At 35.2% G+C, this 23,205-nt stretch overlaps 1 protein-coding gene across 8 annotated transcripts in view; it reads right to left on the bottom strand.

Moving 5' to 3' along the window:
* The window catches only part of FAM184A (family with sequence similarity 184, member A), a 103,686-nt gene that overhangs the window by 14,131 nt on the left and 66,350 nt on the right, over nt 1–23,205 (bottom strand). For 6 of the 8 annotated variants that reach the window (XR_551262.1, XR_551264.1, XM_008583176.1 and 3 more), the window contains 5 exons: nt 9,521–9,733; nt 7,263–7,416; nt 2,718–2,845; nt 801–985; nt 206–352 (listed from right to left, as the gene is read on the bottom strand). Coding sequence is in view for 6 of the 8 variants with exons in the window: in XM_008583176.1 (XP_008581398.1) it covers nt 206–352; nt 801–985; nt 2,718–2,845; nt 7,263–7,416; nt 9,521–9,733 (827 nt within the window). In the remaining 2 variants the exon portion in view is untranslated. The remainder of the gene's footprint in view (nt 1–205; nt 353–800; nt 986–2,717; nt 2,846–7,262; nt 7,417–9,520; nt 9,734–23,205) is intronic. The other 2 variants (XM_008583201.1, XM_008583218.1) reach the window with 1 other exon arrangement.

Genomic DNA, 23,205 nt, shown 5'->3' with positions numbered 1-23,205 from the left:
TAGGAGCTAATGAATAATAATCATTCAACTGCCTTATCCTAATTAAAGAACATATCACACTGTAATTACCATCTGTAATATAGCACTTATCTTTTTTAAATATCATTTTTATTAAAATCAAAATAGTAGCTAATATGAGATTAGACACAGTGTTCCTTAGTTTATTATCCACATATGAACTTTTCTTTAATATAGTATGACTTACGACACTTGTAAAGCTGCATTTATTTCCTTGAGTAGCTCGTTAGTCTTATTAAAATCTGCCCGCATGATATTTTTCTCTCTGAGGTGGTCTGCTGTCATGACATCCAGCTCTTTTTCAAGCCTCTTGTTTAAATCTTGTTCATGCAACCTGTTTAATTTATTTTTAGTTAAGAAAATGTTATTCTGAAGTCAAGGTTTCAAAACTTTCTATATTCTACCAGATTTGAAATGGTTTTTGGTATAATATGTAGAAAATTAATGGAAACAGCCTAAATTAAGCTACTTACTTTGCTATAATCTTCTTGCTTGTGTTAAAGTTGTCTCCTTTAATGCTTTTTCACATAATATTTTAAAAAGCTTTTAGTTAATTATATGTAATTTCCAAAGTTGTTAAGTACATATACATCATTTAAAATATAAACATTTTATCTATGTTCTGAATTATAACATAGTCCATCAAATAAAGTAAAAAGTGGTCTTCAATATCTTATTAGAAGGACAATCTAGTCACAAAAATAGGCAGGTACTGCTAAATTTCATCACAACAGTCTTTCATATAACACTGCACATTCCTTCTGTTGTAATTAACAGCATACCTCATCTGTTGGTTAGATTCACTTCGAATTCTGAGAATTTCTTTCCCCTTAAATTCCAATTCTTTGGTTAGGGCACTTATATTCTCATGAAGGTGCTGTACCTCCTTATCCAAGTCAGAGATATGATGCTCTCTGTGCCTTAATTCTTCTTGTAGATCTGTTATTCTACACATGTGCTCTTTACTCTGTAAAATACAAATAATTCTTAAAAGTTTTCTACATATTTGCTTTCTATATTTATCTTAGGGGGAAAAATGATATACTAGAATGTCAAATGTAATTATTCTGACACTGCTTCAAAAGCAAACTCCTGAAACACGAAAACCTCAAGGCCTCTTCTCCATACATATATGAAGTGTTTATATGGATATACCTTCAGTAATGTCAGGGCTACAAGGCCCAAAAAATCATAAAAGCACATCTCTCTCATTTTACAGTTGAGGAAACCAATACCCAAGAGATGATGTGTCCAAAGATGATTTGTAATCAATGGCAGAGCTGAGATTAGAACACAGAGCTCTTAAATACTTAGCAAGTTAGACAGTCTACTGTAAAATGTTGGGACCACTGTCCTTTAATCTAAAAAGGATCTGCACCTATGGAGGCCCTCCCAACACACACATCCCAAGGCTTAGAAAGCAGACTTTGTCTACTTAGTGCTGGTCTAGCAGTAATCTTATCAGACAGACAAGCTCCCTTCCATTCATCTAGATGCCACTGTTTTCTACAAGTTCTGCAGGCATAGACATTGTCAATTTCCATATAAGTCTAGTGGAAGAGAATATAACTTCCCTCCATGGTTACCAGGTAGTTCCTTTAAAACTTCCTAGCAATTAAGGGAAATTTGGGCTGATCATTTAACTCAGGTGAAGACTAACAACGTGAAAGTCATAAGTCTAATAAACTAATAAATATCAGCTTTCATTGCAGTATGCCTAAAAATCCATCCATCCAGACATACATATATTCAAGGTCACAAACTATCTAATTAATCAATTAATTTATTTAATTTATCACAAACTATGTAATTAATTAATTTACCCTTGGCCAAAGAGCAAAGTTTAAAAAGTATAATAGTAGCTATGCTAGAAAGATATGGAAATATAAATTATCATTTTTCTTCTTTAGGACCTGCTGCTTCTATAGCTGTGCTACCCATTATGGCTCTTTAAACTAAAGTTTAAATTAATTAAAATTACATAAAATTGAAAATGCAATTTCTTGGATGCACTAGACATATGAAGGTACTTCAAAAGCTTTGTGAAAAAAATGGAATTGAAAAATAATACAAATCTTTCTATGAACTTTTTGAAGACCTCTCATATTTGGCTCATATGGCTACTGACTACCACAGTGGGTACCACAGATGTAGAATGGGCCCCTTATCATGGATAGTCCTATTGAACGTGCTGTCCTCACTCTTCATATTATTTATATTGTTCACTTTCCCAAACTGCAAATAGAATTCAAATACTTAATTAAAAGGTCACCAAATAGAACGTACTTTTTTGTTTTTTTCGTGTCCGGCAACGGATCGCAACCCTCAGTGTCGCGCCCGCACCGGACCCGGACCGGCAACGGGATCGCAACACTCGGCGCCGCACCCGTACCTCGCTCAGCCAGCGAGCGGGAACCGGTCTGTATGTGGGATCCGAACCCTCAGAGGGAGCGCCGCCACACTTCCCAAGCGGCGCACTGTAGCAGTGCGCCACCGGCCGGCCCTAGAACATACTTTTATGACTCAAGTATGCTAAAGTTGAATTACTTATTTCCCTTTATAAATGTAACACTTCAATATACATAGTAAAAAACAGCTAGTAAAAATAATAGTTATTACAAAATAATTTTCAGAAAATTGTGCACATTCAATCAATTCGCATTTCAGAAATCATCAAAGAACAGAATATTCTCATTTACCTGTCTTCTGCTGATGTCTATGCTTCTTTCTAATTCCATTTTAGCAGCTGCCAATTCTTGATGATGATTATGCCGTAACAAATCAATTGCAGCTGCATGTTGATGGTTCAGTTCTGAGCGTAAGGAAGCTGGAAAGCAGGAAGAAAGAAAAAGTTTAGCAAATTTCAAAAATATTATTGATACTTTAGAGAAAAATTATAAAAGCCACACAATATTATTTTTAAAAGTAGGACATTTGTATATGCCCACTAATTGTTAATAGACTACTATAAACTATCACAAATTTAAACATTATAGACTATCATATACTATCATGAATTTAAAGTTCATCTAGCTTTGATGAGGACATAAAAAATATCAAATGCTTAAGTGGATCAGGGCATTTCTATACATGCTTTCAGTTTGCAGGTAAAGTGCTAATGGAGATAAAATGTTTTTAGATCTTCTCTTTTGCTATTACAATAATAAAATTTTAGAGTTGAATGGTACCATAACAAATATTTAGGAGTTAACTTCCCAGCCAAGTGAGAATTCTTCCATAACATCCCTGAAAGATGTTAATTACTGGCTGGTAAATGCTTTTAGGGATCTGGAGGTCATTGCTTTCATTTGAGTTTGGGATTGATTATTTCATTCAAACTACAAACATTTATTGGATGTCAGGCACTATTCTAAGGGAGAATAAGTCATGACCCTGTCCTTATAACTTGCACAGGCTAGAGGGGAAGCATTCTGCCAGGGAATTAAGTGGGGTCTCAGACATGAACATTAGGTATGTTGTGGTGGAAGCACCCAAATTTCCTAAGAGCAGGAAATTGGGGACACTATCACTAAAGAACTGTCACAATAACTCAGTCTAAGAGTAGGGTAGGAGTTCTCCAAGGAGAGAGAGAAAAAAGCATTCAGAAGAAGTGATAACATATTCAAAAGCAGAAAGAACCTGGTCTGTCTGGTAAATTCTAAGAGGTTTGGTATGGCAGAAAGCCACAGTACACATGATCATACTGGAAAGAAAATGGAACCCAGGCTGAGTTTTAGTACAAAATGCTTTTAACTTTGGCTCATAGTTCTCAAACTGAGATATATGTGACAGTGTGCCTGAAGGAACTTAGAGAATACACATGATCATCTTCTCAAACATGAATTTTACTTGAAATTTTGGGGGAAGCACTATTTTTATATTAACACAAACAGATATAAGTGAATAAAAGAAAAATTATAAATTTTAAAGCTAAAACATGAGACTTTAAAGAAATGCTATGTTTGTAGCTAGCTCATTTAGGCTCCGCTAGAGACCTCCAACTAGGGCATAAATTCAGTATCCCCTGGTGTTAGGGGCTTCACAGTGGGAAAACTTGACAGGCACTGAGGTAGGACATGGAGAGTCACTGAAGGATTTAAAGTGGGAAGTCACATGGTGAGATCTGAGCGTTACAAAGTTTACCCTGACTGGAGTCTGGAGGATGGACCACAGGAAGGGAGATCAGAAAGAAGGTATCGCAATAATACAGGTGAGAAATGACCATGAACTAAGTACAGGAGGGAGACTTAGGAAGAGGAAACAAATATAAGAACTAACAGACAGGATGTGGCAGTGAAAGAAAAAAAAGTTGAACATGATTCCCATTTTGCTGATTTTGGCAACTGGGTAAACAGTGATACCATTAGTTAAAGGGGGAGGTACAGGAGTGGAAACACATTTTGGACTATGGGGAGACGATGAGTTCATACTTAAAAATGTTGAATATAAGTTAGAATATTGAACTAATGGGCAGTAAGAAATATAAATCTAATATACAAGGAAAGAGGTTTGGTCCAGAAATACATATATGGAGTCACCAGCACAAAGATGGTAGTTGGAGCCATGGGTGTGGATCCAATCAACTAGGAAAAGGCTGAAGACTAAAAAACAGACCAGAAGGCTGGGGGCTAAGTCCTTGGAAACAGAAATATTTAATGGTGCATATGGAAATAGGACCGGTAAATGAAATTAAAGGATAGAAGGTAAAAAAAAAAGTAGGAGTACAGTGAGGTTAGTATACTATCATGGAAACCAAAGATAAAAGAGATTCAAGAAGGGTGTGGCCAAAAGGGTCAAATGTTGCAGAAAGGGCAAATAAAATGAGAGCTAGTGAGTGTGAATACTCTGGATTTAGAAGTTCAAAGTTCAGTGGTGACCTGAGAGAGAGTAGTTTTAATGGGGGCAAAATGTAGACCTGAATGACCTTGACAAAGGATTAGTATCTAGAATTTATAAAGAACCCTCAAAACTCAGCAGCCAAAATATAAACAATCTAATTAGAAAAGAAGATATACAGATGGCAAACGAGCACATGAAAAAAATATCATTAGCCATTCAGGAAATGCAAATTAAAATCACAATGAAATATCACTACACTCTTACCAAAATGGCTAAAATATAGTGACAACATCAAATGCTGGTGAGGATGTGAGGAAACTGGGTCATTCATACAATGCCAGGGGGGAATGTACAACGGTTCACCCACTCTGGAAAAGAGTTTGGCAGTTTCTTAAAAAACCAAACATGTAAATACCATATGACCCAGCAACTGCACTCAGACATTTGTCCCAGAGAAATGAAAACTTATGTTTACACAAAAACTTGTACATGAATGTTGATAGCAGGTTTATCTGTAATAGCCAAAACCCGAAAACCCAGATGACCTTCAATGGGACAACAAACAAAAAGGACAACAAACTGTGGTATGTAAATACCATGGAATACTACAATGAAAAGCAACAAACTATTGATACACTCAACAACCTGTTTGACTCCAGAGAATTACTGCTGAGTGAAAAAAAGCCATTCCCAAAAGGTTAAATATGTGTGATTCTATTTATAAAATTTATAGCATTCTTTTTTTTTGTGGCTGGCCAGTAGGGGGATCTGAACCCGTGACCTTAGGGTTTTAAGGCTGTGCTCTAACAAATAATGTATAGCTTTCTTAAAGTGACAAAATTATAGAAATGGAGAACAGATTAATGGTTGCCAGGAGTGATAGGAGTGGAAGAGAGCAAAGTAGGTGTGGCTATAGATGGACAACACAAGGGATCCTCATGGTGATAGAAATGCTCTGTATCTTGACCACATCAGGTCAATAAACTGGTTGTGATACTGTATTACAGTTTTGTTACCATTGGGGGAAACTGGGTAAAAGGTACAAGAGATCTCTTTGTGTTATTTCTTAAAACTACATGTGAATCTATGATTATCTCAAAGTAAAAAGTTAAAAAAAAATGTAGTCCTTTTGTCAATAAAGAAGTATTTAAATCATGTTGTAATGGACAAAAGTACAATAGTTCCAAAACTTGGCCTGTTTTTACCCCTCTTCACACACTGTGGGAAGTGTGTATTCCCCTTTGGTTATAATTCTACAAAGGCTACTGCTGCATTTGACTGTAAGCCCTGTGCAAAGACAGAGCAGTAGTTCATTTTTTAATTCCCCCTGCTTAGGGCAGTAATGTAAAAACAGGCATTCCACAAATCTCTGATAAATGTTTGCACTTAATATGGTTTTTGTGTGAGCTATTACAGTTGCCTTTAAAGAAGGAAGAGGAGAGGGCTACAACGACTTGGTCTAGGACTCCCAACAATAGAGATGAACAGGGTCAAATGCTTTCCTGTCGAGGCCCAAAATACTCACAACACCTTGGTCTTCTTTGTTCCCAGTTCCTACTTGGAAAGAGTGAGCCACTGAAGTGTGACAACATACATTAAAAATATTAGAAGAATTAGAAATAAAACAAAAGGGCCGGCCTGGTGGCGCACTGCTACAGTGCGGGCGGCGCTCCCGCTGAGGGTTCGGATCCCACATACAGACCGGTTCCCGCTCACTGGCTGAGCGAGGTGCGGGTGCAGCACCGAGGGTTGCGATCCCGTTGCCGGTCCCAGTCCGGTACGGGCGCAACACTGAGGGTTGCGATCCGTTGCCGGACACGAAAAAAGACAAAAAGAAAAAAAAAAAATAGAAATAAAACAAAACAGAAGGCAAATGAGATGACAGTAATAAAAAGTTACCAAATGACACTAAAAAACAAAACCAAAAACAAACCTTCAAATGCACATCAAGTTTTTCGTCAAAACTCAATTCACCTCCTTAAAAAAGGACAGTGATTTGGACACATGGGAAAAAATCCCCCCCAAAATACACCTCAACAAAAAGTCAAACCTAGTCATGATTTTTCTCATTAAAACAAAGTCCCAAAGTGTAAAAAAAACAATATGACTATAATTTCCTGAATGTCCTGACTCTACTGAGTCGCATGAGGACAGACAGTGGTGTTGCTTACACAGACAGAGCACAGAAAAAGCGGAGGGTCTCACTTTACCATCTGGGTTCTACCCATTCTACTCCACCTCTCTTGTGTCTTCCATCTGGGAACTTCAAATAAAATATGCAATATGCTTAGATATTCATTTTGATGTTTCAAATTTAAAAAATAAAACTTCGTGACTTTATGTTGAATTTTAAAATGAAAGGATATACAAATAAGTATGACAAGATTATAATTCTTCCAAAATACCAAGCATAGCCTTTCCTTCATCTTCTAATTCGAACCGAAGGGTCTGAAGTTCCTGTTCCATCTCTATCCGGAAGCCCTCCATTGACTCTCTGTGTGCATCTTTTAATGACTGAAGCTCTGCAGAATGTTTCTGTTGTAAATGATTTTCAAGAGCCTGGAACAGGAGAAAGAAATTCAAATTATTATGCAAGAATATAGGAAGGAAAATGCAAACAATACAGAAAATAGTTACTGAAACTCAGTTATTAAGAAATACAAGGTGTTTTTAGGTCATTTTCAAGAAAATTAGATATAAGATAATCACCACTAGGAAACAAATTAGTAGGGTCATTTCAGTAGAATAAAAGAGTCATCATGAAACCAGTTTGACTCAATATATTCTGTATGAAATGGAAACACAAACCCTTTACCTAAGGCAGTTTTCAAATAAAATCATTTTCTAAAGGTTTTAAGGGGTGTAAATTGCCTAAAATTAATGAATAATTCCTCTGTGTGCACAGACATAGATTTAGGAAAGAAGAAGAGGAGGGCATTACTAAGAAAAGATTTCAGCCTAATTAGGAAAAGAGCAATGAGGGCTTTTATAACTCCAACCTTATGGAATATTTTGTAGCTATATTCTACAGTCATTCTCTGCTCCTGCATTTGTGAGAAGAAGCAAAAGCTCTGAGAGTTAGGTAACTAGAAAAGTAAACTAAAGGTTTTCATGTGATTAGTTTTAAAAACCTAGACACAGCTAAAAGAATATATATGTCTACAGGAAAAAAAAAAAAAAAGAGCTCAGAGTACTACAAGCTTACAGACTGAACAGTACCAGGAAGGGTTTTTGTTTTTGTTTTTGATTAAAATTTTTAAGAAAGATACCATATTATAAGTAGGGCTATATTTCTTAAATCATTACTCTAAAATGCTGTTTTTAAAAACTGGTGTTTGGCCACTTATGCTGACTGTTTTAAAAGTGTTTTATTTCTGAAAAATAAAGCATGGGTTTCATTAATTATAGGTAAAATAAAAGACTTAATTTAGACAATGTTACTTAGGTAGCTTGGCCACCTAATGTACAGAAAAACTGCAGGTTCTGATTTCTTTTGAAAAATGATTAAAGTTCTGTAAAAGACTGAATGTGCAAAATTAAAGTACTGATATGAAAGCTTATGTTTTACTACGATTCATAAATGGTATCTAATGAATAGATTATTTAGCACTGCAATCAGGCCTAATTTTTAACTTAAGGAACTTCCTTGACTTTCTGGACAAGACCAATAGACTACAATTTATTGTACATTTTTAAATGAATATGACCTTTTTATTTTAATAATTTCTTTATAACATACCATTTTTTTAAATAGTGCCTGTACCTAAATATAGTATTAAGAAACCTATATCTGTAATCACTATATATAGTGAAAATTATTAGTAAAATTGTATTCTTCTATGAAATCTTTATTTTAATTATAATAAGGTGCTCAGAAGAAATTGAAAAATACGGTATTAAGAAATGAACTAACCAACATGAATTAAAACAAGATGAATGACAAAGACTATGTCAAACTAACATTTTAATACAGAACTGAGTAATGGATATGTGGAGATTCTGGCATATAATATGATTAACCAATAATATAACTATTTGATTTAAATCTCTTCTGAGTTACTGGTGTCACTACTTTTCAAATAGCCTTTGGGGCTGTATATAAGGGAATTATACTATTTTAAAATGTCTCTAAATTCGTTTCATTGTGAGTTTTGTACATAGGCAAAAAAAGAATATGAGGGGAAAAAATCTGAGAAAAAAAATATAAATTCCTTGGATACATTTCTTTTTTGTAGATCCAGAGTAAAAGAGAAAGATTAAGAATTTGATGAAAGACTATTTTAAGCACAAAATATTATTAAATGACTAGAATGATTTTAGCATGGTTCTACAACTCAGTAGAATCATGCTGAAAGATTTAACTCAATTTATTTCATCACTGATAACTACTTAACAAGCTAGAGAGTGTATTAGTTTCATCATTAACTTGGTATTATGATGGGAAAAGAAATAAAATGTTGGCTCCAGTATAACTTGTCTGCTTTAGTGTATAATTAATGTATGTGTTTAATCACTATGACCCCTACACAAAGTCACATCCAGAAAAACACAATTAAATAAAACAATACATAATTTTTCAGAGCAAAAAATGAATTCTTAAGAATTTGAAAGCTAATTATAAGGCTGTTGAATTACATTTGAACATATGTCACATTAAACCTACTCTTTGTTCCTTTTCCTTTTCTTCTTCCATAGTTTGAAATGCAAGGACATGTGCTTCTTTTAAAGATTTCTGTCTTTGTTGATGTTGTTCCTCTAATTCTTCAAGCTCTTGTGTAAGTCGTTGTCGTTCTTGTGTAAATTGGGCTTGCAGTTGCTGCAAAGAAGTCTGAGACTGGGAAAGCTGCATCTCCAGATTCTGTTTCAGCAAGGAAATCTATGCCACAGAATGGTACACAATGAAGAATAAATACAAGACATATTTCACAAATTGCCAATCTAAGGGGAAAAAGCATTTCAAAGATTCTAACTCTAGAAGAATAACTGCTTTAAGAAAGTTTCCACTTAAAATGTTTTACAATATATCATAAAAATCTTACTTGAGAAATCACCATTTTTAATTATATTTTCAGTAATTATCTTGAAATAGTTTAGTTATAGTGTGTCTAAAGAACACTACAACCCAAATTTAGAAATACAATAAACACCTATGTTCCACTGCAGTAAAAATTCATAACATGAAATAAAAACCAAAGACAACTAACATATTTATTAGGTTATAGTCACTTGAAAGAGAGAGTCTGAAAAGTTTATTTATGACATAGTAAAGGGAAATAGTTAAGACTGGGGGCTTTGAGTTAAAATCCTAATCTGCCACTTGTTAGCATCAATACCTCACTAGACTGTGCTGAGGATTAAGTGAGTTACTACATAGAGTCCACTTAGAACAGTCCCTAGCATGTAATAATCATTTAATAAATGTTAGCTAAGATTATTTGAGAATTAAAAACTCTCTCCTTAAAAGATTTGTCAGTTTATAATTTAGAATCCTTGTGTAAAAAAATAAGACTTTTATTTTTGAATTTTGATTTAATTCCAAGGACTTGCAAACCTTTAAGCTTTGTAGAAACAACAAACATCCCACAATTCTCTAATTATGCCTTTATAATAATGTCAGGTGCTTTTCTTTCACTATGAAAAACTGATTTGTCACTCTTTTTTTTTTTTTGCTTGTAACTAGGCAGTTTTATTTTTTTATTTTTTCACATTTAAAAAGTGACTTTATTACTTTTTTTTTTTCGTTAAATTTTTATTTTGTCAATATACAATGTATATGATTATTATGGCCCATCACCGACACCTCCCTCCCTCCTCCCTCTCTCCCCTCTCCCCCAAGAATGTCCTTTCCGTTTGCTTGTTGTAACAACTTCAAAAAAGTATAGTTGTTATATCTTCTTCCCCTCCGTCACTCTTTTTGAAAACACATCAGCCTTAATATGTTTGCATGATTTCTGTATTTTTAATGCATTAAAATTAAGTCCCTTTGTAAGAATAAAAATATAAAACACATGTATATGTATACATATATATGTTCATATGTACATTTGACAAAACCATTTAATTTGATCTATTTTTATTCTCATATTCAGAATATTGGAACTTGAAACTGTATAACTCAAACCATATTCTAAAAGAAGACTAAAGCTAAGAGGAACATAGGAAAACCAGGTAAAAAGTTGTAAAATGTGTTCCATAAGCAATTAAAGACATTCTATATGTTTATAAGCAGTATAAGGAAAACAGTTTCTGTGGCAAAGAAAGCCAATAGAAAGAGGAAACTTTAAAGTGAGTTTTTGTAAAGAGGAAGACTTTCTTTTGACTGGTGGAAGGCAGATATAGGTGGCCTCACATGTCTCACAGAAAAGGGTACACTGGGAAGAAAGAGAAAAAGTAGGGAATCACCAGAAAGTCAAAACAAGAAAGGAAGAAAGAAGCATTCACTGGAGGACAGGAAAGGTCAGAAGCAAGGAGCCAATTAAAGCAGCAGGAAACAGTCACAACTATAGTGAGCTTCGGGTAGATGATTAGCTATCACTAAAGGGTTTGGACAGAGTTATGAGGATTAGCTGTAAAGGTTAACACACGTCTTTATGGAAATAGGCACTGGTGAGAAATGATACAATTGACATAGATGTTCAATCTATTTTAAAGTATTTCCAAAGAAGTGACTCTAGCTGTTGAAAGTCTATGAATTCTACTTAATTTTTACACAAACCTAAGGTGTTAGACTATTTTCTAGGTTTGGAGCCAAGGCAGGACTGTAACACTGACTCCAGGCAATGCAACTCCCTATACCTCTAAATGGCAGCAGCACCCATGACTTGCAGACAGAAATAAACCCTGCAAAGGTGAAAACTGCATGAAAATGTCACAGCTACAGCTAAGGCCATACTTGTGGAGCAAGATAAGTCAAACTATGATTTCTCACCATATTATACAAGGAAAACAGGATGAAATGAATATTAAGGGCAGCCCAGAAAGAAAAAATAAATCACAAAAGAGTTAACAAGTAACAAAAACATGTGTTTGTAAACACTGCTGTGTAATTGGTAGCACCATTCTCTTCCCAGCACGCTGGTTCTTGATATAGAGAAGGCACCTCCCTACTCTCTTCCCAAGTACCTACCACCCTAGTCTCAGCCTCAGCATGGGGACCTCTGTGACTGCCTTGTTTGTCTCTGGTGATAACTTGTTCAAATACATATGGGAAAGTTGGGGAAAGTGTGTTATATGTAGATTAATGACTGATATTCTCAAAGCTATTACTTGGCACCTCACCAAGTGGGGACTAAAATCTACCCAGCACTCTGCTCACCAAGCTGTCTGCCCTGGTACAGATCTGTCCACCCAAAACAATTATGCACGTCTTTCTGCTTTGCACAAAGGCACCAACCACATGGGTTAGCAGTGGCCCTGCATCCTATCCTCTTATAGAGAAGCCAATCATTCACAGCAGTGTGTCTTATTTTCTGCAATACCTACTTCAAAAGTTCACTGCATCAAGAGATTTCCCGTGTGTTAATTTGACTACAATTTAACTCACACTTGAACTACGGTAAAGATGAAACTTATGAAGAAATATAACATTTAAAGTGAATGAAGTGCAACAATAATATAATAGTTATACATTTAGAATCTAAGCCCAGTAGATTTTAAACTTCTCCACCTTAAGTAAAATACACATAAATATTTTATATTACAATATACTTTACCTTGAAAAGACTCCAAAATATTTTCCATCCTAGGATATATGATTAATCTTTGTATCCACACTCAAGAAAATAATATAAACTATATGCAGAAAGACATTACCATGCAATTTAGTATTCAAATACACTTAGATATTTTGTATTCTTAACTTTGAAAGCACAGCAAAATAATATTAAAACTATCTAAAATCTTCAAATTCATGCTCAAAACAGTCACATGAATTATATGCAGAAAGCTTTAGTCATGCAATGAAGCATCAAAACTTATTTTGTTCTTTTTCTAAATAAATTAGAATTGCAATAAATAATCAGCCTTTATTCAGCATGAAATTACATGGCATGTTAAAAGACAAATAATGAGCAAAGCAATGTGAAATGAACTACTATTTTATAACTATAATTTAAATAGCTGACTTTAATATACCTTATAGAAATACATATTAATATAAAATTTCATAAACTCAAAACAAAAGAGAACAAAGTTTGCATTAAAAGGTTTGGGCAACCTTGATCAGTACTTTTATTACAGAATTACAGAATATCTTCTAGATATTTCTAGATATCTAGAATATCTTCTAAGCATTTGTTGAACAAATGAATGAGAAACAGTAGTTGTTCAAGTTATACGTTATATTCAAATTATGTAGTGCATGGGATTAGTTTCCAAACATTTGCAACAATTAAAAAATTTTTAATGTTTTTTATTTTGTCCATTTTAAATAAACCAAAGAGAATCCTTATTTCAGAAAAAAATTTAATCTTCATTTTTAAAATTCTTACCATAGCAACTTAGATATGAATTATATAAAATACATTCTACTGATTAAAAGGTATCAGATATTTTGCAAACAATTTTAAAGGCCAAACTACACTGACAGTAATTGCCACATTCTGGTCTCTACCACTTAAGATACCATTATTAAAGTTTTTCTGTCTTTCTGAAAATAAAGTACTAAAAATAAAGTTTCATAAAAATTTCAAAAAGAAAAAACTAAAATTAAAAATACATGGATACATTTTTTTGAAGAAAGAAAAGCTTATCTCTTTCTATACAGCAGTTTCACAAAGATTCTGTACCTCCACAATTGTGCTTGTAAAAGAACTCCCCAAAAATAAAAACTGGCACATCAAATCTGAGGTAATGGATTTAACAGGATATCAACATGGGATGTGTCATTAATTACGTACATTTTACGTACAACCTCTGGCTTTTTGATGCAATCAATGTTGGTTTTTTCCCCCCAAAACATCAGTCTTGTTACTGAAAAGAACACAAAGTATATAAATAATTTGTCCTCAAAATAAAGCATGTCTTGAGATAGCAAATGTAATCTGTAGTTCTCAAACTTGGCTGTGTATGAGAATCATCTCTGTAGATTTTTTTTTTTTTTTTTGACGGGTAAGGGGATTGCAACCCTTGGCTTGGTGTCATCCACACCATACTCAGCCAGTGAGCGCACCGGCCATCCCTATATGGGATCCGAACCTGCGGCCTTGGTGCTACCGGCGCCGTACTCTCCCGACTGAGCCACAGGACCGGCCCATCTCTGTAGATTTTAATAAATATAGTTGCCTAGGCCCTAATTCCTTTAGATTCCAATTTAGTAAGTCTAGAACTGGGCCCAGGCTGTTCAACATCTTTTTATTCCTAATAACTAAAGTAAAAAGTGGTCACTGTGAAAAACTTTAAAAATATAGGAATATATAAAATAAATAGGAAAATTTCCTTTATTCCCTTTCCTTGCCAAATCTCAATCCCGAAAAGTAACCAGAGTTAACACTTTGGTTTGTACGAGTTCTCTGCAGACTGTAATAACTTATGTCTCTCCTGATATAATTGCCTATCTTGTTTTCTTTTGCTTTTCTTGTTTAACTGCATCACGTGTAAATGGCTCAAAGATTCTTAACAAATGTAGAGAATATATCTGCCATGATCTGACAAAATATTGGCTATGTCCTATGCACAGAAGTTACTTGGAGGCCCAGGGCACACCTCAAAAAGATCGGTGCTTAATGTACAAAGTAGCTGGAACAGAGACCACTGGGGCTGCTGATGGGGACAGACATTCTATATGCATCACAAGAGAAATAAACACCAGTTCAAATGTGAAACCAAGAGGGTGTCCTGATCAACAAGTGTTGATGGAGTGGTTTTCATAACCCTACTTTAGGTAGCTTCCTCCGAGATAAGTATGCCTAGTGATCTATTTAATGATGCTTAATGATTTCTCCATGAGGGAGGCCAGTGAGTGTGTGTTTGTTATAGTTTTCTTCCCCCTTCAAAGTGGTATTCATAGAGTACATATGATATTTAGATATGTTCCATTCTTTTTAACAACTACATACACTTCCTGTGGCAGGCACTGTTTCCTGCCCATCCAACAGCTGTTCTTCCCCTTTCCTTTCCTCCCAATTGGCTGAACTCTTTAGTTTGGGGATTGAATGGAAATCCCTATCCTAAAGAAGATAGGCCCATCAACAGATGAATTATGACTGAGATAAGAAAATCACAATAATCTAATTCTAAGTATTGTCCAGTACTTCCAAATATATAAAACAACACTTAAAATTGCTAATGGAGTCTTAGTAGAGGACAGTAAGAATAATTAATTGTTATGTCAATAACTTATGAAAATGCTCATGTAAAATGTTTGAAGGTGCTCAAATATTTTAATTCTATGATTTTATTTTTTTAACCATTAATTTGCTATTACTGAAGAGTCTAGTTAATAAAAGTAAATTTAAGCTTATGAAATTATGACCATTCTGAAAAAAAATCTGAATTGTCTGTAATTCAAAAAATTCATAATTTTTTTTATATGTTTCTAAGACTTACAGTTTATTGATTAAGAATCACAATAATGTGTCTTAATGTCCTTAAGATATTTGTGAAATATGGTCCCAATCATCCCCTTATTCTTAACTAAAAGTAATTAGAAAGCATCTACAGACGACAGACATATCAATAATAACTTGTTTTTTTAGAAAACTTTTGCTAAGCACTAAACTCTTACATGAAAAGCTGGGTAAAGACAATGTGAGAAGGGGATGGGTAGGTGCTCCCCCTGATGAGCACAACATTCTGACAAGGTCATATTCTGTTGTTGGTGATGACAGAGTGAAAAGGTGATCTGTAATGACCGATGTTACAAAAGAGAATTAATTAAATGGGGGTGCCACTGTGTTACCAACCCCTTTCACTTTTTCTGCAGGAGATAAATAAAGACATTCCTATTCCAGTTACTAACAGACAATTTCAATAAGGTGGTTTTTATTTAATAAATACCTTTCCATTTATAACTATTAAAGAAAAGTGATACATGAAGGACAGTTCAATTAATCTTAAAAATAATCATATTTTATTTGGGTTCTTATTTCTATACCAATTTGCACATATGTCAAAAGCCTGGATTAATATGACTAACATGCAAAAATTCTTACTATGTTCTATGTGACTGTTAAAAAGAATTTCTAGGGCCGGCCCGGTGGCGCACTGCTACAGTGCGCCGCTTGGGAGCGCGGTGGCGCTCCCGCCGAGGGTTCGGATCCCACATACAGACCGGTTCCCGCTCACTGGCTGAGCGAAATGTGGGAGCAACACCAAGGGTTGCGATCCCGTTGCTGGTCCCGGTCCGGTACGGGCGCGACACTGAGGGTTGCAATCCGTTGCCGGACACGAAAAAAGACAAAAAGGAAAAAAAAAAAAAAAAAAGAATTTCTAAATGTAGGCTTATTTAACCAATATTGAGATAAATGTTACTTATTTTAAAACATATGTTTTAAACTGTTTCTAAATGTATTTCTGTATTTCTTATTACCTTTTAGGTAGAAAGAAAAGCTGAATATGAAAAGTAAAATATTTCTTTTCTTGCATAGTAGAAATTAATTAGGGAGGTATACGGAAGTAGTTTTACTCTAGAAGTGTCAAAATTTCACAGGACATCTCTAGACACAAAGCTTTAATTCTCTAGGGCAGGGGCTGACAAACTACAGCCTGTTTTGGTAAACTGTTTTACTGGAACACGTCACACCCATTCATTTACATATGGTCTTATGAGTGTTTTCAAAAGACAACAACAGAGTCCAATAGTTGCTGCAGAAACTGTGTGGCCAATAAAGCCAAAAGTATTTAGTATCTGGCCCTTTACAGGAAAAGTTTGCTGACTATTGCCCTAGGCTATCAAGAAAAATATTCAAAGATGTTCAACTCTCTATTACCTTATTATTATTATTTTTTTGTCTTTTTCCGTGTCCGGCAACGGATCGCAACCCTCAGTGTTGCCCCTGTACCGGACCGGGGACCGGCAACGGGATCGCAACCCTTGGCGCTGCTCCCGCGCCTCGCTCAGCCAGTGAGCGGGAACCGGTCTGTATGTGGGATCTGAACCCTCGGGCGGGAGCGCCGCCGCGCTTCCCAAGCGGCACACTATCCAGTGCACCACCGGGCCGGCCCTCTATTACCTTATTTTAAAGGACAAGTTGTACATGAGTTTGATGTAAAAATAAATCTCATTTTTTCTCTTCATACATAAAGAAAAAATATTTAAATGACCATTAAACAGAATATTATTTTTAAACTTAATTTCTGCATACTTGAGTGTATATAAGTAAAAAAAACATAGTTTTGCCAATTCTTAGGAAAGGGATTTACTCCATTTTGCTTGCCATCTGTGAATTATAACATTGAAATGTAAAATATGTTATAAATCTCATTAGCCTTCATAACTGTCTGATACTTTTAAATAAGTCTATTGATGCTATTTAACATAAAATAAACTAACAAAAAATACATTTTTACATTTATTTCCATTTTATGATAATCAACTAGTTAATAATTTTTCAAAAACATTACTATATCTTTCAAAGCAAACATTAAAATAAATTTTATGTTTGAGACACAAAATCTTGCATGGCTTTATAATAAAGTATATGCTTGTTAATACAATGCAGTAGCTGTATGCACATATGCAAATGAATGGCTGAAAATTAGAAGCTTTTATTCCTCATATACAAAACAAATCTTATTGAATGTCAACATGTATCTTTTACATAAGTTAAAGCTTTAAAGCAGTGATGTCATTTACGCAAAATCAAAAGTGCAACATGCCCTTGTAGTACAGATTGTAAGTGCTGCTCACTCACATTGTTGATAGATTTATGCAAAGCTTCACCCAGAGAGTGCCGCTATGAAGGAAAGATCACAGGAACAAAGAGAAATATTCAGAAATCAACTAAGTGAAAGAAAGAGGGAAAAAAGGGAGAGTAAAACACAGAACATTAATTATAATATGTTTAAGACAACATAAGTTGAAAAAGTTCTGCGAAAGAAATTAGACAAAAAGAAATTTAAGACACAGTGAAAATTATCTGTAGTCCCTTAAAACAGTGTCTGATATGTTTCTGGACTGGCAGACTTACCTACACAAAATACTACAGGCTAGAACATATAAATCAAAGTCCAGTTTAAAAGATGATGGTTATTGGAGGATCTAGAAGGGATATTACTGATCTAAACTCTTCCCAGAAATCTACAATATAACCCTGTAAAGCATTATACCCAGTATTGCTGTAGGTTCATGAAGGATTTCTTCTAAGAGACATGAGCAGAGGAGAACCACAACACTAACCTCATTGACTATATAATGTTGGGGCCAGAAATAAAAATGAGATGATCACTGAAAATGTGAAGATTTAATAATAATCTTGTTTTGTACTGGGTGGAAAGGAAGTAGAGATGCTGTTATATACATATTTTTAAATACTACTTTCTAGAACATATTTGAAAAGCAATTTTTTACTAATAACTTGGACTAAAATATTCCAGGATATAGTTTACTAGAGTTGAAAAAATAAGGTGAGAAAAAAAAGATTAACTTCCAATTGGATTATTTCATAACGTCTTAATCTAAACTTTATCATACTTTGATATATATATTAGTTATATGAATTTTATTTTTTACTTTTTTCTTTATTCTTTCTCATACACATAATATTCTTATATAATAATGAGAGACTTACTTCTCCATACTTCACAAAACTAAAAAATCTGAGGAATTTTTAGTTGTAGTATTTTTAGCTCTTTGTATTTCTCAGAACTGATGGCCTAATACTAGAAGTTAATCTAAAATATATGCTATTTACTTATGAAGTAGATTTTACTTTTCACTTGCCAAGCTATCATCAGACAAAAACTCATATAAGACTCCTAAATTAATTGATAAATTAGAACAATATGATAGATCAGAGTCACATCTTCCATTCTCTCAATCTAGATTTTAGGCTTTATATGACAGAAGTAACTCGGAACACTTGGAATCTTTTTCTTTTCTTTTTTTGTGGCAGCTGGCTGGCATTGGTATCTGAACCTTTGATCTTGGCATTATCGGCATCGTGCTCTAACCAAGTGAGCTATCCAGCCAGCCCAGAACATTTGGAATTTTAACTCATATTGGTCATCATCTCTGCACAAAGTTGCAGGCCATGGAAATATTTAAACCAAAACATATGGTCCCCAAGCTGTGACCTCAGGTAAGCTTATATCACAAACCTGTCTGTGGCAATCAGTAAAGGCACAACTAGTGCTATGCCACTATTGGTTGATACATAAGTGAAGTAAGATTTACTTTTCCATTTAAAAATATGTATTAGAGGGCCTGCCCGGTGGCGCACTTGGTTGAGTGCGGTGCTTGGGAGTGCGGCGGCGCTCCCGCCAAGGGTTCAGATCCCATATAGAGACCGATCCACTCACTGGCTGAGTGCAGTGCGGGTGCGACACCGAGGGTTGCGATCCCGCTGCCGGTCACGATACGGGCGCGACACCGAGGGTTGCGATCCCGTTACCGGTCACGAAAAAAGACAAAAAGGAAAAAAAAATATGTATTAGAGTACTACTATATATTCCAGAAAATGGTGAGATATAGAGTTGAATAAGAGAGTAAAACAAACACAGAAAAAAATAAATAAATAAATAAGAAAATGTTAGTGATAAATATGATTTAAAGAAAGGTTGCCATGATAGAAATGACTGGAGGTGATGTTGGGTTGATGGTAAGAAAAGATCTTTTGGAAGAAGTCCCATTTAAACTGGAGATCAATGCAGAAACCAGACAGGAGACTGGATCAGAGAATGGATCAGCTAGCACAAAGCCCCTGAAGTGGAAGTTAGCTGGGAGTGAGTGGGTGGATGTGTGTGGGGAAGTGTTAGTGAGGGGAGAGTAGGCTAAAATGAGATGGGAGAGAGCTGCAGGGGCCAGTTAGCTTAAAGTTCTATAGGACAGGCTTAAGGTCTTGTAAGACAATAAAGGAGTCAAAATAAGAGTCTTGAGTCAATGGGGTGCCCTGAGAGAACTTTAAGTCACTCTGAAAAGAATGTTGGTGGAAATATGAATGGTAAAGGACATTCTGATAAGGTCTCAAATGGAAATGAGAAACATGTTATTGGAAACTAGAAGAAAGGTGATACTTGTTATAAAAGTGGCAAAGAACTTGGCTAAATTATGTTCATGTACTAGTGTTTCATGGAAGTAGAACTTAAGCAATGAAATTGGATATTTACCTGAAGTGATTTCTAAGCAAAGTGTTGAAAGTGTGGGTTGGCTCTTCCTGACTGCTTACAGTAAAATGCAAGAGGAGAGAAATGACTTAAAGATGAAATCCTTAAGCAAAAAGAAACTTGAACTGAGAGATTTGGAAAATTCTCAGCCTATTCATATAGCAAAAAGTAAGAAAGCATGTTCAGAAGAGAACACCAAGGGTGTGGCCAAGCAACTGTTTGATACAGAGATTAGCATGGGTGTGAATATGGGCCTAAACAGCTATCTCAACAGAAGCCAGGGACTATTCTTCAAGACAAGGGAATAACAGCCCTGAGGTCATTCAGAAATCATTAGGAATGCCTCCTCAGTTTCAAAAGAAAGGAACCATTGCCTCACTTTCAACAGGCCAGATGGCCTCCACCCAAAGCTGTGCGAGTAGGAACACTCATAACCTTGGGGATCCAACCTCTGGCTGGCAAAATTGGGGAAGTACTGCCAATCCAGTGGATCCAGAAGGCAAGAGCTCTGCCCCAGTGTGTCCAGAAGGTGGGACCTCCACCCGAGTGAGCCTGGAAGGCAGAGCATCAAGCCAAAAGGATTATTCTTGAGCCTTAAGATTTCATGGAGTTTGCCTTGTAGTTTGCACTTATTTGGGATGTGTTACCCCTATCTTCTTTCCTATTACTCCCTTTTGGAATGGAAATGTCCATCCTATGCCTGTCCACAACTGTATTTTGGAAGCACAAAACTTGTTTGGTTTCACAGGTTCACAGCTGGATAGCAATTTGCCTCAGGATGAATCACAATTTGAGTCTCATTCATATCTGATTTAGATATTAAATAAGACTTTGGATTTTAGACTTTAGAGTTGAGGCTGGAACAAGTTAGGACTTCTGGGGCCATTGAAATGTAATGAATGTATTTTGCATGTGAGAAGGTCATGAATATTGGGGGGCCGGGGGCAGAAGACTATAGACTGAAGGTTTATGGCTCCCCCAAATTCATATGTTGAAATATGAACCTCCTACGTGATGGTGTTGGGAAGTGAGGTATTTGGTAGCTGATTAGATTATGAGCTCCCTTAGCCCTTCTGCCATGTGAGGACACAGTAAAAATGTGGTTATCTATGAACCAGAAAGTGGGCCCTCACCAGACACAAAATAGGTTGGCTCTTTGATCTCAAATTTCCCAACTTTCAGAAATGTGAGAAATAAATTTCTTTTGTTTGTAAGCCATTCAGTCTGTTATTCTGTTATAGCAGCCCAAGCTAAGACACCCTAAGTTTTTGCCTGAAGGAATACTCATATTAGACAAACTAAAAGTTTGTATGCAAAAATATTTGGCAAGCATTCTACATAAGCTAGATCCATGTTAATCAAAAACTCATGCTTTATATAATAGTCAATTTGTTTTAAAGCATTTTAAGCTTCTTGTTAAATTTTGAGATGAGTAAAAAGGTCATCAAGAGATCTTCAACTGATTGAGAATACATGTTGAAACATTATGTCAAAAGCTTAGTGAATGTGTTTTAAGATTTCTATTCTTGAAGAATGAATATAAGCAGACTTTCAGATGTAAGAAGGAAAACTGAATATAACTAAAAAATGTTGCTGCACCTCATTAGAAATTTGGAGCTTTGTACATAAAAAACAATATTCTTAGGAATTTTCCCATTGTTCTAAACCTCAGTTTATTCATTTAGACAAAAAGGCAAGGTTTTACATGTTTGCAATTTGCAAACATAATGATATATAAATACTTAAATCCACTGAATTGTAAACTTTTAGAGGGCGGAGAGACCCTGTCATATTCGCATTTTGCATCCAAAGGGTCTAACTGGGTGCCTGGCACAGAGTAAATGGTCAATAAATGTTTATTCAAAGATTTAAGAAATAACATGGACTTTTAATATTGAGTTAGTTTTCGCTACTCTCTACCTTACTTCTCTTCTCTCCCATAATAGCAGAAGTAATAATGAGAAAATTCTAGATAACCAAAAAGAAAAAAGTTATTTAGGGAAAAAAATGGATTCTAAGACTTAGAAATGTTTCCTCTCAGTGAAATGAACTAATAAGTACACTAAATATACTAAATACTTGTGCAGAACATAAAATCTGAACAAAGAAAGGCTGTCAGGAGTGAAGCAATATTCATTGAATGACATCTATCTTGTCCCCTTTCTTTATTCTCTGTGCTGCAAACAGGGTTTTGAAATGATAATATTTGAATATTTCACATTTATTAAAATCCTTCAATAGCTACTCATTGCTCTTTGGATAAAGTCCCAAATACCTAACTAGGCAAACTAGGTCCAGCATTATCTGACCCGACCTAGCCCCGAGCCTCCTACTTCTTTACTCTCCAGAACAAAGGTGTTATTTGGAATGCCTGAGGGCCTTTACACATACTGCCCCTTCTGCTCAGAATGCTGTTCTCCTTCTCCTCTTAGCCTGACTCCCTCTCTTCCAGGTCTGAAGTAAAGAATCCCACATTCAGAGAAGCCTTCTCCAAGTTCCCAGACTATATTACAGATGCTTGTATGCCTCAGTATTAATTTAATACCTGCTTTCCTTTCTAGATTGTAAGCACCAAGAAGCCAAAGATCACTCTGACACCATTACTGTTGTCAGGTCTGGCACAGAACCTGGCATACCAGAAGAACTCGATTTTGAATGAATAAATGGATGAATGCATAAAAGAAGATACAAAAGTAATTCCTTACCCTTCATATCAATACCTAGGGTTTTTGTTTTGTTTTTAATAACATGAGGGTGATGTGGGCCAAGACTAGAACTACTGAAAAGGCCCAAGTGTTATCACAAAGATTCTCTGAAGCCATACTGAATGTTGGAAGTAGAATAGGAGGCACCCAGAGATTAATTATAGTTACCAGAATCACCATACTTTTGTGTAATCAAAGGTGCTGCATTGCCATATACACGGTGCTTAATAAAAAGCACTACTAATGCTTTATGCATAGATGACATACTATATGCATATAACATTCATGAATTTTCATAATAATTATTGTTTGACTTTCAATACTAGTTTGAATAAAAAACCTCAAGAGAAAGAGTAAAATCCTCACTACTGACAAAAGATGT

This window comes from Galeopterus variegatus, unplaced genomic scaffold (genome assembly GCF_000696425.1).
Source record: "Galeopterus variegatus unplaced genomic scaffold, G_variegatus-3.0.2 Scaffold96, whole genome shotgun sequence".
Lineage (NCBI taxonomy): Eukaryota > Metazoa > Chordata > Mammalia > Dermoptera > Cynocephalidae > Galeopterus > Galeopterus variegatus.
The sequence above is the reverse complement of the archived record's forward strand: the minus strand, read 5'-3'. Positions and strand labels throughout refer to the sequence as shown.